At 36.8% G+C, this 18,533-nt stretch overlaps 2 protein-coding genes across 5 annotated transcripts in view; one reads left to right on the top strand and one right to left on the bottom strand.

Annotated features, from left to right (window-relative positions):
• Positions 1 to 1,918, bottom strand: lrrtm2 (leucine rich repeat transmembrane neuronal 2). Its single transcript, XM_007905546.1, has 2 exons — positions 1,874 to 1,918; positions 1 to 1,605 (listed from the first exon to the last, which is right to left on the bottom strand). Exons 1-2 carry the CDS (start codon positions 1,875 to 1,877, stop codon positions 38 to 40), a joined length of 1,572 nt encoding a protein of 523 aa, XP_007903737.1. The 5' UTR covers positions 1,878 to 1,918; the 3' UTR covers positions 1 to 37.
• The window catches only part of ctnna1 (catenin (cadherin-associated protein), alpha 1), a 68,057-nt gene that overhangs the window by 35,434 nt on the left and 14,090 nt on the right, over positions 1 to 18,533 (top strand). For all 4 annotated transcript variants that reach the window (XM_007905551.2, XM_007905547.2, XM_007905548.2 and 1 more), the window contains exons 8-14: positions 11,153 to 11,233; positions 11,813 to 11,965; positions 13,036 to 13,128; positions 13,566 to 13,722; positions 13,887 to 14,087; positions 15,092 to 15,243; positions 16,755 to 16,865. In XM_007905551.2, the coding sequence (XP_007903742.1) occupies positions 11,153 to 11,233; positions 11,813 to 11,965; positions 13,036 to 13,128; positions 13,566 to 13,722; positions 13,887 to 14,087; positions 15,092 to 15,243; positions 16,755 to 16,865 (948 nt within the window). The remainder of the gene's footprint in view (positions 1 to 11,152; positions 11,234 to 11,812; positions 11,966 to 13,035; positions 13,129 to 13,565; positions 13,723 to 13,886; positions 14,088 to 15,091; positions 15,244 to 16,754; positions 16,866 to 18,533) is intronic.

Below are 18,533 nucleotides of genomic sequence, written 5' to 3'. Positions count from 1 at the left end.
TTCCTAAATTGTATGTTGGTTACATGAACTCAGTAATTTATACTTCACATTCTTTATAAGGCAGTTGCTGACACTTGCACTGTCCGTAACCATTGATGATCACCAAAGCACCTTCATCGTGGGTGGGCTCATATTCATTGTAGGGAACTTGTGTAGACAAATCTGCCATGGGCTGTCTGGCTTGGCGCATTTGCCTGCGGTGTTGCATCATGGAGCAATGCCTTATACGTCTCAGGGTAGGGGGACAGCATTTCCGTGAAATGTACACCACTAGAATAATGAGAAAAAAGGAGAACAATAGAGCCATTGTTCCAGTTATTATCCTGTGAGTAAAGAGGGTATTATCAAACTCGGGGATGTCTTCGGCTGTGGCTGCTGCTGCAGTTGTTGTTTCTGTGGTTGGGTTTTCAGTATCCTCTGTACTGGAGCCTATGGAGGTTAATTTTGTTACATATTCAGTAGCTTCCAGCTGCTGTGTAGCATCTGTATAGCCTGTGGTTATTTGTGTGGTGGCTGCTGAAAGATTCCTGCAGATTTGAAATCCATGAACAGCATCTAAGATGTCCTCGCCTTGTGTGTGCTCTGGGCTAGCACAGACAATTGAGTTCTCCCACCGACCTTGGAAATTGCTTAGCCAAGAGGCCAGAGCGCATATACTTTTGTTACATGCCCACATATTGGCAGAAAGACCAATATGAGTTAGGGATTTCCACGCGTTAACTATTTGAGCATCCACTGTTGTGAGCTTGTTTGAATCCAACAGAAGAATCTTTAAATTGGGTGTCGTAAAGAAAACCATGGGTTCAATTGTCCTAATCTCATTTCCAGTTACATCCAGTTTTTCCAGCGTGTCCCAGGTCCATTCCATTCCACATAACAGGACACTAATTTTGTTCCATTGCAAGAATAGAGTTTGGAGACTGATTAGCCGAGGGAAATGAGCAAAATTAATCTTTGTCAGCTGGTTGTGCTCCAGGTGAAGCTCTTTCAGTTTGATTAATCCTGCAAAACCATTGCGGGCCAGACTTCGTAAACGATTGTTACTTATATCCAAAAACTCAAGGCTTCGACAGTCCCAGAAAACCCTGATGGGTATGGTCCTTAGTGAATTGGAGCGTAAATGCATTGTTTGAAGTTTCCGTAAGCTGTGGAATTGTTCTGGTTGTAGAGAAGTGATTTGATTAAATGACACATCCAGATTCTGCAAGTTAATCAGCTGGCTGAAGGTGGTATTAGGCAGACGCACAATTTTGTTGTAACTGAGGATTAATTCCTTCAGCTTGAATAGTCCTTGAAAGGAATCCTCTTGAACAACAGAAATCTGGTTGTGATCTAAATAAAGCCACACAAGTTGGCCAAAGCTTGCAAACTGATCATTTTGCAATTCAACAAAACTGTTGTGCCTGAGCGACAATCCTATAGACCCACGGGCAATGTTATTGGGTACTCTTTGCAAACCTTGGGAATCACAGTAAAAGAGCATCTCCTCACATCTGCATTTTGGTGGACATGCCGTGCCGGAGCCAGGCGGCATTTTCAACAACATGCTCATCACACACAGTGCCACTGCTGTTGGCCCCCCCAATGGCCACTTCGAATGCAAACCTGTAGGTGGCAATGAAATGAAATTCATTTATGGTTTTAGCCTAAACAGTTCATCATTATATGTGGTTGATTTCGCTGCTGCGTTTTTTCCTCTCCTGCCCCCACCCTCACCCCCTCAAAAACTGCTTAAGGTAGCTGATTGAATTTAAAATAGGATTTTATTTGGATCAAATTGAATATTTTTTATTTCTCTTTACCATTTTCTTCTTTACACATTTTCCCTCTCCCGTCTGGGCTTTAAAATCCCATTTGAAAAGAAATCACTTACCCATTCTTTTCTGCACATTGGAGACTGCATTCAACTGTCCTTCTGTTCGGACTATTCAAGCAGTAAGCTGGAAAGAAGTTCCAGTGGAAGAGGCAGCTTTTGAAAACACATAAAAGGATTTCTTTTTCTTTAGAAATAAGACAATGGCGAGTTTTCCAATTGGAGGCAAAAACAAAAATGCCATAGCAATTCTTCACCTATCCCAGCTGTACCGTTTTCTCTCAAAGCTTTGCCCTTGCTCTGCTTTGATTTTCCCCGGCTCGGGTCTCTAGTATTTTTTTCCCCCGAGACTGAATGAAAACGAATATTTCCTTCTGTCAGTTCAATTTCTTAATTGAAGCCCAAACCTTTGCTGCACAGCTGGTGGTCATGTCCTTAACTTGTTGATGGCAACGAATACTTGTGCAGAGACTAGCTCGCAGCGCGAACACATTGACGGAAAGCTTTTCGGGAAAGGATTGCTGTGCTGGTGCTGCAAGAGCGCAGACTTGCAGATTGGTGGCAGGCTGGCGTAAGCTTGTGACGTGCAATGTTTTCAGGCTTTTCAGTAGCATGATGATGAGCTGCATGCAGTCTGCAAATTGAATGAAACAGACACTAAGGCATGGAAAATGACTGAAGTAAAAAGGAGTACTGTACACAGAGTTTGTAAATAGACTTGAGGTAGATCTCTAGTCTTGACTTAATTTTCCATTAAAAATTCTTTCCTGGAAGCAAATAGCTTCTCTCCCTGGGAAAACAAATGAGCTATTACTAAAATGCTGCTTTTCAGATATAAATCCTTTTCCTCACAATGGAAATAAATTGAGTTATTTTTATTGCTCTCGTCTTTTTTAATTTAAAAAATGAACTCAGTGTTAATGCTGGGCAGCAACTAAATTAATGCTGTGTAAAATGTGGGAAATTATTTTTAACTCATTCCATTGCCCTAGGATTTTTTTTTAGTGGACATTACTTTCCTTCTACGTAATGTTTGACATTGTGTTTTAAACCCGTTGAAAACAATTAGGATAAAAGCAATACAGTTAAAATCACACTAGACTTTTGATTTTTTTTTAAGCAGTGGATTATTGTATATTCATACTTGGAGCAGTACTGTTCCATTTTATTTGGCATGCTTTTAGGTTTATTATAATAATAATCTTTCCATTTGATATAGCACTTTTTTCACGTTTCCTAGATGTTTCGAAGCGCTTCATAGAATATACTGTAAAGTGAATTGACTGTTTGTAGGCGAAACGCGGCAGCCAATTGCAAACAGCAGTGTCACACAAACAGTCGTGGATTGAAGACCAATTGTATTATTGTTTTTTTTTCTCTTGAGGGATTATTATCAGGCGTGTGAAGTAAGGAAACTTGCCCAAGGTTTTGCGCTGCCGGGAATTGAACCCAGGTTTCTCGCTTGTGAGGCCAGTGCTCTAATTACGGAGCTTCAGGACTCCGTTATTTCAAAATTGTACATGTCTGATTTTTATGTAGCAGTAAATGTTTCATATTTCTGGGCTGGATTTCGTCCTCTTTCCCAGATGTGCCTTTGGTTCAGCCACTGATCAGAATTTGTTTCCAATCTTGTGAATATTTGTTGTAGCACTTATTCCAAATTCCATTGCTTTTGTACATTTGAACAATTGAATAATATATGGTTAACATACATCTGTGGAATCCTAAATTATTTTCAGTCTTCTGTATTTCAGACTAATCCACTCACTCCATAGAACTCTGAATTAAATGAAATAGTCGAATTAATTGAATTAGTTTTATTCGGATACAGAATAACACAAATTCTCCCTAGCCCATTTTTGCTTCTTCCCAAATATAGTTGAAATTACCACAAAAAGATTTTCAATACATTTATTATCATAATTTGAACATCAGCTTGAGATGTGGTTTGGATGACTTCCAGCTGTGGTAGTGCACGAGCAATCAAATATTCAAAATGTTTGACTATGGCTGTAGTATTTCCGGGTTAGGTTGGTCTTAATAGGGGGGCCGGTGTCTGAATAGGATGGTGTGTCTTAATATGGAGGCTTGGTTTTTTTAGTCTCGGGTTTCTTTTCAGCCTCAACTGACTGCCCAGCACAAACTGCATTGGTCCGGGATATAGGACAATTCAAGAATTGTTGAGAAGATTGTGAAAAAAATACATGAAGAATGCCTCTAACCTTCATGTTCTGGTTTCAGAAATAGATCATAATGTTTTTTCACGGAACTTTCTGCTTTGAGGTTTATCCTGCACAAGCCAAAAAAATCTTCTCCATGTTCTGCTGGAGAGTTGGTGCAGGCTCGGCTAGAATAAATCTTTTGTGGTTATTTTGCTGATTTTTTTTCAGCAGTTAACTGTAACCTTAATAGTTTCAGGGTGGGTCAAAATTGATGTCCCATGACCAGAGAATTGGCACAAGTCCAGGTAATCCATTCACTCTGATTATATTTACCGCCGATTCTAAGGTGAAGAGAAAATCCTGCCTTTCACTCATGAGGGATGTATTTATAAGAGTCCCTTTTCTCTCCCCTCCACTACGTCTACCCATACCTGCAGTCTGACTGTAATTTGAGATTAATGACTGAGAGCATGATTTTCTTTTTCCTCTCAACCAACCAGTGCATAGGGTATTTGAAACGCATATATCTGGAAGCAGTCATTAGCCATCTCAATAATCTGAATTTTCTGCTTAATAGCACAGCTCAAGGAAGTTTACTTCATCAGATAATAGTCGGATGTTTCAATATGCACATTGTGAGGTTTAAATATTGTAAGCATATTGTGATTGCTCACAATGCTCTGATTTCCTCTCCTTAAACTGTGAATCTATTTTAAATATCGCTTTGATAACCACCAGTAGTCTATTCTTGAGAGTTTGCTTTTTTTAAACAATTCATCAAAGGTAATCTTATCAGCTGTAATGATTATACTGTACCATCATATTTACTAACAGAAATCCAGAGCATTTCCTAGAACTGATTTTGGGAATTGGACTCCACTTGTGGGCTTGATAGGATAATGATGTCTTAGTCAGGCTGGTTTTCTGGCTGAGGGGATTTGGTGAGAAAAGTCCTGCAAGAGTCGTTTGGGTAAGGGTTTCAGCAAGAATGTAAAGAACTTTTATTTTTGTTGACTCCTTTCATCAATCTCCAAGCACTTCAGAAAAATTGCTGTGGAGTACAGTGACTTTTCAGAGGAATGCAGCAGTTATTTGCATCAGTAAAATTACCAACACTGATTAGGTGAATGATGAATCTGGAGGACTGTTGCTCACAACATCGTTTTTCAATTAGCTTCATGGGATCTTTAATGCCTGCCTGTGGGGAAGCAGTGTATGCGGAACGCAAGTGCACTGAGGCAAGTCAGTGTATGTAGTAAACAATAATAGTTTATTATTTACCTAGCCTCTGTTTACCTAGCAGTAAGTAGGAACCTGGTTGTTAGTCACTTGGCAGATCGCTTTTCCAGGGATCATATTCTTTCCAAAAAAAATGATTTGGCCACTCAGTCCACAACTGTTTGTGTGACACTGCCGCGTTTTGCCCACAAATAGTCAATTCAATATACTGTGAAGCGCTTTGAGACATCCAGGAGATGTGAAAAGCACTATATCAAATGCAAGTATTATTATAATATAGTACCCAAAATACAGCTTTCCAAAACCCCTGATTGTCCAGCGCCCTGAGACATTTTTCCGATGTGAAGGGCGCTATACAAGTGTAACTTGTTGTTCTTGATTGGTTTGACCTCCTATTCATAAAGCACAAATCTGTTGTGACAATTAATACTGAACTTAAACCTTGGTCCCATGTTTATTTAAATTACGTTTCAAGTAGATTTGACCCATTGAAATACGTATTGCATATTTCTTAAGCAAAAAACTCTAGAATACGCCATGCTTTAATTGCCGTGATTGGGTTGATTAGCTATACCACCAAATGTGGTGTATTCGGCAGCTTTTTTTAAAGAAATAGGCCAACCAATCTTGTAGATTGATTGGCTCAGTTTAAATATTCGAAAAAAACTTTTTCATCCGCTAACTTGATTTTATACTACACGTTTTTTTAATGCATCAGCACTTCCATCCAAAGTCCCAAATGCTCAAGCTATTGTAAAAATGTATTTGTAATAGCTGCCGAAGTGACAGTTGTGGGGCTACGGGGCACTTCTCTTTATTATAGAATCTTGCAGCATATTTGAATTGATTTAATTCTTTCAGATAAGTAAAGCTCTGTTTTGTACAGTTGTCATTCATAAATGTCAGTGCTACATTTCTACCTCAGTAGGCTTTATAATGTGATAGGTCAGAATTACAAGTTGGATATCTGGCTGTCTTTTTGTTGTGTGTATGGAACGTAGCCCTGAAGTCAGAATTTCAGATTGGATTTAAACTGCATTTGAAGTGAGTGTCATGCATCCATATGCAGACCATTTCATCTAGTTTAACTTTAGTATGGTGAGTGCTAGGTTGACTTCAATATGGCAGCCCTCCTAGTGCATGACTGGGGTTCAATTCTGCAAATGTTTCCTGCAGTCTTGTCTGTTCGGGGAACAGCTGTTTCTGCATTTTAAACTGGTTATTTCTTAAAAGGTGGTTGTGGTGAGCTTTCCCTTTAAACCTATGGTTCCTGCAAGATAACAAGTTGTAGTTGATCCATATGCACCCCTCAACAGCAAAGGTTTTAGTTACTTAATAATTAATTGGTTACTTCAATTGTTAACCATGTTTGTGGGACCCTGCTGTGCGCAATTGGCTGCCACTTTTCTCCCACAAAATATACAGTCAATTCACTTTATATTCTGTGAAGTGCTTTGAGACGTCTCGAAGACGTGACAAAGCGCTATATCAAATGCAAGCATTATTAGTAATAACTTGTCTTTCAAATAAATGTGGCAGAAAGGAGTTTTGAGGGTTACGGATGAAAGTGAAAGTTTTAAGTGGTTTTCTTCTGTCGTTGGGAGTGGGAGGGTCTGAGTTGCTGTTCCAGGACAGGACTCAGCTGTAAATCTTAAAGTTGCATTACGTTTTAGCCTATTCCTGTTCTATTTAAAAAAAATTCTGCTGTTCAGTAATTGAAGAACTAAATATTTGCACTGGTATTTTTAATAGTGCTAACAATACATCCACATGCTAAAATTGTGTTCACAAAGATAAATGCATTTTTAAAATGGAGAGGAGAGAAGAGAGGCCTTAACAATAAATATGTTTTTTTTCCCATAAAATTTAATGGCTGCACAATTATTTGATTGTGCGTAGATCTAGTTCTACATTTAGCTTGGAATGATCCATAATCTTCAAATGACTTCATTTTTTAATCCTATTTATATTGGACAGTAAGCATTGCTTTGAGTTGAATTGACTTGAAACCTTCAGCAATCATCTGGTTTAAAACAGATTGATTCATAGCTGTGCTGCTTCAGCTATTCCACCTTGGGAGGTGGTTTCAGGAATCTAAGTGGACTTGGGCTGCTTATCATGACAATCTTTAGCAGTATTTTTAATGTTACAAAATCAGCCCTCTGAGTTTCATGGTCTGCGTAAGTACTCCTTGCACATGTGCAGAGCTCTCCTCAGCAAGACCAAGCAGAATATATAAATCCAGTTTCCTGTTCCAAGTCACCCTGTTGATGGAAGCAATAGCTAATTACCAGGATAAATGAGGCAGGAAATATTTTTTACAATTATATTTTCAGTACATACAAGGTTGGGGGTATTGAATCTTGTGAACATCACAAGCATAAGCAACATCACTATTTGCATTTTTAAATACATTTTAGTTTTATAGAATATTTTCTTCACTATTTCTGAAGAACTTGTGCTAATTTTGCTGATTGTAAAGAGGAGGGTTGCATCATTCTAATTCATAACCATTCTATTCACTAGCCTGACTTAGTAATATGTACTACAAATAATTGGTGCCTGGACTACAGGTAGAAATATTCCATGAGTTATTTATCTGGCGGGATAATCATCAATCTTTTCACTTTAAGTGTCATTACAATATCATGGTAATATGAGATTTAAAAAAGTTTGTTTACTGTAATTTCTATTTTTTATTGTGGAGTGGGAAGAGAAAATATTTTCTAAAGGAGATGTTTCAATAGAAAACATGGAATAGAGGAATGGTGTGGAATTTCTTCATGGTGTGAATGGCTTTAGGATTCGAGGAATATTTTTGCAAGAGTCTAGATGCTGGGAAAGGAAGAAAGAAGTCAATCATGTGGTTGGTTTTACATGGACTGAGGAAAGCATCATTCATTTGCCAAATGGCTTTTGTTCCATAGTTTCTGGTCTTATGGGTTTTATAAATATCTGCTTAATCCTTGTTGTACTGTAATGCTGCAGTAACTGGGTGAGCTATGGAAATAGTTACTCCTAGAAGCAAACTAGTGCAACTATATTTAAATTTCAACAGCCCCTATGATGGAGTATTTTTTGCGTTTCCTGATTTATTTTGGGGGTAGGGTGGGAGGAGTCGATGAACATTTTTCTGTAGAATTATTGACCAATTGATGTACTAGAATAGCCTTAAGTTTTCTCTGAGTGCTTTCTTTGCCAGTACTTTCACTCAAAAAAGCAAAATGTTGTATAACCAGCTTCTGAAAGGGAAAACGATTGATTTTATAAACTCTTGTGTACTTGAAGAAAGGATTTCTTTGTTCTATGAAAGAAAGTGCTTTACATTTAGTAAATAACCAGCAATTTATATCAGTTACAGGGAAAAAANTGGTTTTAAAACCTTGCAACTGAAGTTATGTTGCTATGCAACAACTGAGAAATTGAATAACCTCTGAAAAATGCTAATAATAGCAAAGACAGGTGAATTTAATTGTGTAGCTTCATTATATAATGAAATAAAGAAACCCATTTTATATTAGAAGTAGATGGTTGTTTTTTCAGTATGGTAATATCTGGAGATAAATACTGTATGTACTTTACTCCTTTAAATTTGCTACTTTGCTTTGCCTATTTTTACCAAGTTGAAGGGTAAGATGATTCAAACTATAGCGCCAGTCTGGCATTAACATAGAAAGCTCTTTTATGATACTAGCTTTTTTTTGTTCCAAGAACTGTGTAGCAACACAGTTTGATTTAGTAGTCTGGCCAAGAATTGCTGAACTTTGTCCATTAAGACTGCCCTGGACTTGTGACTGACTGAAAGTGCTTTGTTACAGGACCCCAGGTTTCTGCATGTAATCTCATTCCTTTCATTGTAAGCATTTTGTTATGGTGATTCACAGCGTACTTAGGGCTATACAGTAAGACCTTGTGTTCCCAGCATCAGATAACGCTACAGTTGGACAATACTTAAGATATATTTCTACTTTAAACATGGAATGTGAGGAGAGAAGAGTTGTGTTTTTAAGCTTCTTCCCGTTTGTTGGTTTCATGCATTTTAATGTTGTGAACTTGATTGAAGAGCTAATGATTGCTACAGATTGGCTTAGTTTTCCTTCATGAGCATTTCTCTCCACTTTCCCCTTACCATACTGTGCCTAACTAAAAGGGTAGATGGATCATCGTCACTATAGGAGCGCAAAAATGGTATGCAAGGTATTTCCCTCATTACCTGTGGGCATAAGTAGTTACTACAGCAGCAGAGTTGTAATTAGAATCTTGCTGTGTGTGGAATTGTGAGTGGAGCACGTGTTCAATCTGTGAATTGCCAGTATGCTTCAAAACATTACTGCCGAATTCATTTAGTTTGATTTTAACAGTCTTTAGCCCAGTTAGTACTGCATAATATTTAATGTGGAAAAGTTTAATTGTAATTTATGGTGAATTCTAAAGATGTAATTAACAGTGTAACGTTAAGGAGCAGTACACCACCGAGAGGTCACAGATTAGCAATTACGTTTTCCAATTGATTTCAATGAGGCATTTTGGAGTGTTGCAGATGTGTATAGAGCAAACAGTTTTACTGTTTTGAAAACTACTTGAAGATTGTTTTAGAAGACTTCTGGGCTCGCTTTTAGGAAGTCAGCGGTTGCCTTAAGGATGATTTCTGTTAACCACAATTTGCTTGGAGTGCTGAAAAAGGTTAAAGGGAATTCTGAGAATTAAGATTATAAACATAACATATCGGAAGGAATATAATCCCTAAATGTGTGGTTCACTATACTGATGTGCAGATGATTGAACACCAGCGGAGGCAGTATAAGTGCACTGAAGTGTATTTTCCTATCCTCGGGAATAGCAGAATGACACTTGAGGCTTTCCTCTTTATATCTTGTTCAAATTCTTTTTATTTCACAAAAAACCTTAATTATACAATTTCTTACGAGAAAGGTGGGATTATGGTTAAGATATGAACTAAAGATCGTACTTTAATTCTGTGATAGGATGATGTGTACATAAACGATAACAAAATTACATTTGTATAACGCCTTTCACGTTGGCAGGATGTCCCAAGGCACTGAAGCATATCATCTCAATGAAATTTTTTTTGTAAGCAGATTGATTTGCCATATCTATTGCAGTTGTCGCATCAATTCAGTGTTGATTTCAAATACTGTATTGTGAACGTTGAACTTGGACTTTGTAATTGCTGCTCAACAGAAAAATGGCTTATTTCGATTAGTTTGGTTAGATCTACGCTTGATTTAATTACTCTGATTAAATTGAATTTAAACTGATTAATTGAAATTATTACAGTTCATTGTTTAGTTTCTTGTTAAGTACAGTTGGTAGTTGAACCCTCTTCTGTGTTTGGGGAACTAACACAAATGTATTGACCATATTACAGTGCAGTAAGATGGAATGAGAATTTGTATTGCTTGAACTATTTTGTTTCTTAAAATATGCCTTTCTGTAGACCTATTTGTTTTATTATTAAAAGCACGAGTATTTTTGGTAGTGCGATATTGACCAGTTACCAATATACTATATTAAAGAAACATTTTATTATTCAATAATAGTTGAAATAAATAGAGTAGGTGATGTGAAGAGAAATACCATTGTACAACCTTAATGATTTAATATTTAGAAAAGGGATAGCCATTTTCTGAAATTGCTGGAATAATTTGAATCAAAAGACAAATTTTCAGCTGTAAAATTTGAATATTGCAAGGAAGTCGGTCACTGAGAACTGCACTAGATGTTTTTCATTGACTATAGCTTAAGCAAATTAAATTTTTCATTGGTAAGTGTGAATTTAAGTATTGTTGATGAAGAGTTCCATCAAGATTAAAATAATCACATTGGTATAGCGCTTTATCATGTCTTGAGATGTCTCAAAGTGGTTCATAGAATATACTGTAAAGTAAATTAACTGTAAATGTTTTTATGATTTTAGGCTGGTCGAAAAGAAAGAGGTGATGCACTCAATGCAGCAATTGATAAAATGACTAAAAAGACAAGGGACCTACGCAGACAGGTACAGTAACATATAGTAGTAAAATGTTAGAGGAAATATTTTGCAGCCTTAATTGTATTTTGCTGAAAAGCAACTTTGAATTTAATCACTGTAAGCAGATTTGTAACAAGCCACTTTAGTCTTAATTTGTTAGATTTGCAATAAACACATTCTGATCAATATTGTATGAATAACGTGTTATTTGGAGAATTTTAAAATGTCAGGGATTTTACATAATTCAGGTTTGAGCTCTTATTTGAACTCAAACAGTTTCAAAGGCATAGCTTCACTCTTTGGTGATTCTAATAGTCACCATTGCATCAGTGCTGTTCCTGCTGGAGAGCAGTGAAAAGAATTGATATTAAAGTATCAGCAAATTCCTTGCAAATTGGCAGACAGATCGTTTGTAAGTAGGTTTCCTTGGGGTTAGGGCAAAATGTAGGTTTAGGGCAAAATGTTTCAAGATGCTCTTTCACACCAAATATTCCATCTATAGAAATAGATGAAAAGTGTAAGCCATAATAATCTTTGCATAGAGGGATTTTGTATGAAATTTGTTTGTTTCAAGATGAAATGTTGATTGGATTTATTTTTCAACAGTTGAGGAAAGCTGTGATGGACCATGTTTCAGACTCTTTCTTGGAGACCAATGTTCCTCTTCTAGTTTTGATCGAAGCAGCAAAAAATGGTAATGAAAAGGAAGTGAAGGAATATGCCCAGGTATTCCGTGATCATGCAAGCAAATTGGTTGAGGTGAGTCCAGATATTAATTGGTATGCTCAGTTCAGCAACCATATCTTTACTCTGATCTAGTTTTTCAAAGCATTGATATATCAATCTTGAACTCATTATCATACATTGTAACCAAGTGAGAAGCTTATTACTATAGCTAATGCATAGACATTTTAACACTAATACATGGAGAATTAGTGCATTTGTTGCTTTCGGGTGCAGAAATAGTTGATTGCAGAAAGCTTTTAGTAGGCTTTCATCATCTACAAAATAGAATTTTGACATTTATGCAATTCCCTTTGGCTATTTCACACTGGGTAACTTACCAGTTTGTTGTAGGATTTTATTTGTTCTTAATGTGAAACAGCATGTTGGACTGACTTAACTTCTTATAAGTAATTGTTGGGAAATAAAAGTTATCATGTTTAACTGATACGTTCCAATTGAACACTTCGCATTTTAGTGCTTTGTTTATAATTAGTATATAATTAGTTGATTGAGCTCTTGTATCAATGATCATACCTACTGTATGTGAATAGATTTGATCTAATGGAAATTGCTGTTGCTTCAACCTTCAAATACTCCCAGTTGTAATCATTTTTTCTTGCTGTCATTTGTTTTGCAGCATTATTCTATCCCATCCCATGAAGGCAAACCTTTTTTGGTTCCATTTGTTTCCTCTGGTTTGTTTACAGGAATGATCTTGTGAAAATTTTCATTCAGTTTTGTTAATCTAAATAATGATTTTAACCTAGCCATTGCCGAGTTTGAGACATTTGTTATGAAGAGAGATTGTGAAGTTATTTTTTTTAAAACACTAGAACTGAGAGGGTTGAAGGGTTACTTAATAAGAGAACTTGAAGATCATAAAGGTTGAAAAGTAATGGATTATTTTTCATTGAGGAGAGGGCACAAATTAAGATTATTGGCATTAGCCAGACAACTATTTCTGATAAATTCTTGAAATATTTCACTGTACTTGCATTAAATGATCTCAACAAATGTCTAGTATGGTCTTGAAATGCTATCCGTAGCACAACTCAAAGTCAAATGACCACACCCATTCAACACATACTTTCACTTTCTTTCAGGTGGCCAATCTCGCTTGCTCAATTTCTAATAATGAAGAAGGTGTGAAACTGGTTCGCATGGCAGCCAGTCAACTTGAAAGCCTTTGCCCACAGGTTTGAAGCACATTCTGTTTATTTTAACAGCCACAAGTTGTATGAAAATACTAATGGCAGAGTGTATTTATACTCCAGGATGATTGCATATATCATTGAGTTGTGTCCCTATTGAATTTTCGGCAGTAAAAACATAGTGATTCGTAGCAAATTTTAAATACGATATGACTTTCACCAACTTCTACATCATGATTATTAGCTGTTAGCTTTCTTTTTGATAATTGATATGGCACTGTTTGCCAAAGGTACAATCGTTCATCCTGCTTCCATCAGTGATATGGGTAGTTTAACTTTATTTTTCCTGTTGATCCTTTTATTGTGGTCGGACTTGAAAATAATTGGTTAACTGCATCATTTGTACATGGAATTGATTCTTTAAGTGGTAATGCAACCACTTTGTGACTAACTCCCAATTTATTCAAACATACCATTTTCAGGTTATAAATGCTGCCTTGGCCTTGGCTGCTAAACCTCAGAGTAAAGTGGCACAGGACAATATGGATCTCTTTAAAGAACTGTGGGAGAAACAAGTGCGTGTGCTGACTGATGCTGTAGATGACATTACATCCATTGATGACTTCCTGTGTGTTTCAGGTACTTGCATTTGAGACAATTTCCACCAAATCTACCAGTTTATCCAGTTTCATAAATCCATGGTGCTTTTGACAGGCTTCCTAGTAAGTTTGGTTTGATTGAGGAAGGCTCCATTTAACTTGAATAACCTTGGATTAAACTTTAATTTCCCTGACTGTTCACAGAGAATCACATCCTAGAAGACGTAAATAAATGCGTCATTGCGCTCCAGGAAAAAGACGTTGATGGATTGGACCGTACGGCTGGTGCAATTCGAGGGCGTGCAGCACGAGTTGTTCATGTTGTCACTTCAGAAATGGATAATTATGAACCTGGAGTTTACACTGAAAAGGTTCTAGAAGCAACCAAGTTGTTGTCTGAAACAGGTGAAGCTTTGCAAAATTGATCTTTAAAAAAATTTATTTTAAAACTGAAGAGGGAAAGGATTTTATTTGCATTTGATATTTAAGCATATTTAGCCCAGTTACGTTTGGGCTCAGAATGCTTACCTTTAGTTAGTTTACAAACTAAAATAAACTGCTGTGCGCTATTGGCTGCCTTGTTTCGCCTTCAAAATACACCGTAAATCCACTTTACAATATATCCTGTGAAGTGCTTAGACATCTCAACCACGTGATAATGTACTATATCAAATGCAAGGATTATTATTAACTGCTTTGAACTTAAACGTATTTTGGCACAGCAATATTTGAAACGGGTTGCCAGAGTTCTTACTGGAATAATTGGAAGAAATGTAAACTGACTATTGACTATAAACTGATCAGACTGCAAGCGTTTTGGATGATGACTCATTGGCTTAGAGCATAATTCTTTGATTCTTGTGGTTATTGTATTAGCTTTTATGTTTGCACTTATACTCCAGTATGATTATGTGTATTGTGTCCCTATTGATTCATAGCAAGTTTTAAATAAGATTCTACAATCTAGAGCATCTTTTATTCACTGTTCGCTTTTGTCTTTTGATAATTGATGCACCACTGTTCGTGATCACAAACTCCAGTAAAGGATTGTTTTGTACAAAAGTATGGGAGCTTTTAATTCTAAGAGAATTTGATTTATTGCTTTCATGGACACACTAAATTAGTTTTGTTTAAAAAAAAAAAGCCCAAATGAACCTGCGTTTTGAGTTGAAGGTTATTTACTGGTAAATTGGCAAGCATTAGTAATACATCTGAAAAAGGAACTTGCACTCCATTTGCAAATAAATGGTGATGTCTTTTGTAATCCATAACATTTTTCAAAGGATATTCAGTAACTGCAGGAATGTGTATTAAAAAGTTCAAAACTACAGAACCTGCAAAAATGATTACTTTTAAATCATGTATTCATTTAATTACTTCTTCCTTTGTTCCCCTCCCGTTTCATTTAGTTATGCCACGATTTTCTGAACAAGTGGAAGCTGCTGTGGAAGCACTCAGTGCCAATCCTGCTCAGCAAGTTGACGAAAATGAGTTCATTGATGCATCCCGCCTTGTCTATGATGGCATCCGTGATATTAGAAAAGCCGTGTTGATGATCAGAGTGAGGGTCTCTTCTGTATTCATATGCAGCTTTTATTTTCGATGTACTGTTATCATACAAGTCTTCTCCTTATTAAAGTCGAAAGGGGTTCTAATTGACTGAATCTGAAAAATATTGAACATGGGATAAAATGAATTTAAAATGATCCTGGAGATGCTATAGTGGGGTTCCCCTGCATTAACAAGCCACTTAATTTTGAGCCAATTAGTCTCAAAGGCACACAGTGTTATTCTATGCGTTTACATGGGTGCACATCAGCCTTTAATTGTAGGCAGCTGTTTATTTTCCAGTCACACATTGCAATTAAGATTCTACTTCCAAAAATGAGCGCTCCTGAACATCAAAAGATTGAATTTGATTATCTTTTAGGATCTGTATTTACTTCTTGTTGTACCTTTTGCCAGTTATTTGGAAAATATTTTTTACACAAGTGACCAGTTTTGTTTGAGATCCTTCTTTAATTTCACCAATTTCACCAACTGTTGTCTGAAATCTGTACCATGTGATTTTTTGCAGTCATCTAGAATTTTATGGTCACCAGGCAGGGCAGGCAGTTATAATTTTGATTATGATTGGACAAAATTATGCAGATTGTACAGAAAGGTTCAACTAGTTACTGTTTAAGGCAGTGGCCTTAACACATGTCCCAGCAGAAAATACAATTCTCCATAGCTCATTGTTTTTATTGGACATAATTGTAACAGACTCCTCTCTGCTCACAGCATTTAGCCTAGTCCCCGGCTCCTTTCTTGAACTCTCAACTCCATTGTCGTGTTTTTGGCTCTGCAAACTGTACTTGTGGGATGACAGCTTGAGTGCATCGAAGTACATTAGGAAGAGACAGTTTCTAATCATGCTTCACAATAGGCTCTTTCTTCCTGTCTTTTTGCTCACTGAGGAAGAATTATTGAGTAAAGCATAAGTTTCATTTACACCATGTTGGTGAGGTGGCAGGAAAAAGCTTCTTCTTGGAGGAAGGGGAAGATTGAAAGGAAGTTGCTTTGCTCTCACCACCTAGCCTAAATTTAAGTAGATCTTTCTTGAACTATATTTGCTATTTGATTTGGGAGATGCTTTATGGCTCCTACATTTTTTGACTGGTTGAACATCACCACTTAATCGGCGACGTATGACTTCATTAAGAGATAACTGCCATTGGTTTATAAACTGCCCTGTAAATCCTAGAAATTATGTTTTTTTCAATAGAATTAGAAAGTTGGAAAGTTTCTTTTGTGTGAATAATTTGTTTTAATGTGCATGAGTGATTTATGATTTTAGGGTTTCACAATTTCAAAATGTACCTTAGTAAATATTCCTGCTGGTACTAAACATGTCTAGTATTGTCTAAAAATACATTTGAATTTTTTATACTTTTTTTACTGTTTGCTTCAAATTAGTTTGTAATATCTACCATCTAGTTTTGTTGTAGTGTATTAATATCTGTTCCATGTTCAAAACAGTTAGGATTTCTGTTTTCCTCAATCAGCATATTAACCGTACTTTCTCTGTAGACTCCTGAAGAATTGGATGACTCAGACTTTGAGACCGAAGACTTTGACGTGCAAAGTAGAACTAGTGTCCAGACACAGGAGGATCAGCTTATCAATGGGCAGAGTGCACGGGTAAGGCATTTAGCTAATTAAAGTATGCTACTTTTGTACGTAGTTTGGTTATCCAGGCCTGGGCACTTCCCAACCTGCCCCTGATACTTTCTGGAATTTGGTAATTTGGAATTTGGTAAGGAGGATGGTAAGGAGATGCTTCCCATTCCAACAATAGATCTCTTGAGATTTCCATGTATAGTTGAAATGCATAGAATTCTCAATTTGGTTTGGATGCTCTTAAGTACGGTAATGGGTAATGTCAGACACCCGGCTGACCAAACCAAAATTGTACTATCTTAAAGAGGGTAGCCTTCCATCCTAAAATGTACAGTACCGGTGTACTGATCAAGCTGTTATTAAATATGTATTTTTGCTCATTTAATGAAAGAAAAATATATACTAGTTTAGCCAATGCTAAATTTTGCTGACAGATTGCTCTTTAGTGAATACCATGTTCGAACAACATCATTAAAAATGTTGAGTAACGTGTTTTAAATAATGACTACTTTTCTATGCTTTTTCTGATGTACATATCTAATTTCCAACATTTTTGAAATGGCTGAGATGGAGGTTGAACACTGGGCATTGCCCACTGGGATGTGGGTTTGAATTCAGACAAGACAGATGGGATGATGCTCTCCTTTCTCTGACAGCTGTTAAGGGCCTAGAAATGAGTTCAGGCAGCTTCAGCACAGTACCCAGTGGATCAGTATGCAGGACCCAGCTGCCTTTCATTTGGCACAATATATGAAACGTGAATCTGTTTCACTGGTTAAAAAGGACTATTCTGAGATTCTGCAAGGTATTTTGTCAAATAAGGTTTGATTGAAGGTAGTCTATTTGTTCTCATTCTTCCAGAATACCAACACTTCCCATTACACCATTGAATAGTCTTGTAAATGAGTCCTGATCTTAATCAGTTTTCCTGGTAATCATTGCAGTGTTGAATACCTTCTGTATTTAGGTACTGCTATGGTGCTATTTGGTGTCTGCCCTAAATATCCTGCACATCTCAAATTGTAGTTCAGTTTACTTCCTCATCAAGCATCTCATACATCTCTTAACATATATATATATATACATACACACACTAGGTTCTCTCCCAAGACATTTTTAAGGGTGAAGACACACACAAAGGTTCCATCCAAGACATCTTTTTCAAAGATGAAGAGACCAATCTTCTGGTTGTTCTTATAGCTCATTCCTCTTAACACTGGGAATCAGCCTTGTTGGTCTTCTCTGCATTGCCTCTTAATCTCGGTCATCTCTCGTATATCACGTTGGCAAAAACTGTAAGCAATATTTCAGGTTCTGCCTGACAAGAGCGTGTGCAGCTTGAGCATGCCTGCTGAGGATCTGAACTTGATTTGGCAATGTAGCACAGCATCCTTTTTGCTTATCTGCTGCTTTATACTTGTGTGAACATTAAAAAAAAGTTAACTAACATCCCTGGATCTTTCAAATTGCTCCTCGTTAGTCGTATACCATCCATGGAGTACATTGAGTCGTAGTTTACTTTCTATGTGCAATACTGAATAGCGTTCTGTATTAAACTTTGCTTTGTAGTGATCAGCAAGATGTATACCATGTCAAGCTTTTATTTGTAGAATCAAACGTCTAAATGTCTCCCTAGCTTGTCGATACCAGTGATAACTGCCTTACACTAAGTCTGAATCCAGCTCACTT

This window comes from Callorhinchus milii, unplaced genomic scaffold (assembly GCF_018977255.1).
Source record: "Callorhinchus milii isolate IMCB2004 unplaced genomic scaffold, IMCB_Cmil_1.0 Scaffold13, whole genome shotgun sequence".
NCBI classification, from domain to species: domain Eukaryota; kingdom Metazoa; phylum Chordata; class Chondrichthyes; order Chimaeriformes; family Callorhinchidae; genus Callorhinchus; species Callorhinchus milii.
The sequence above is the reverse complement of the archived record's forward strand: the minus strand, read 5'-3'. Positions and strand labels throughout refer to the sequence as shown.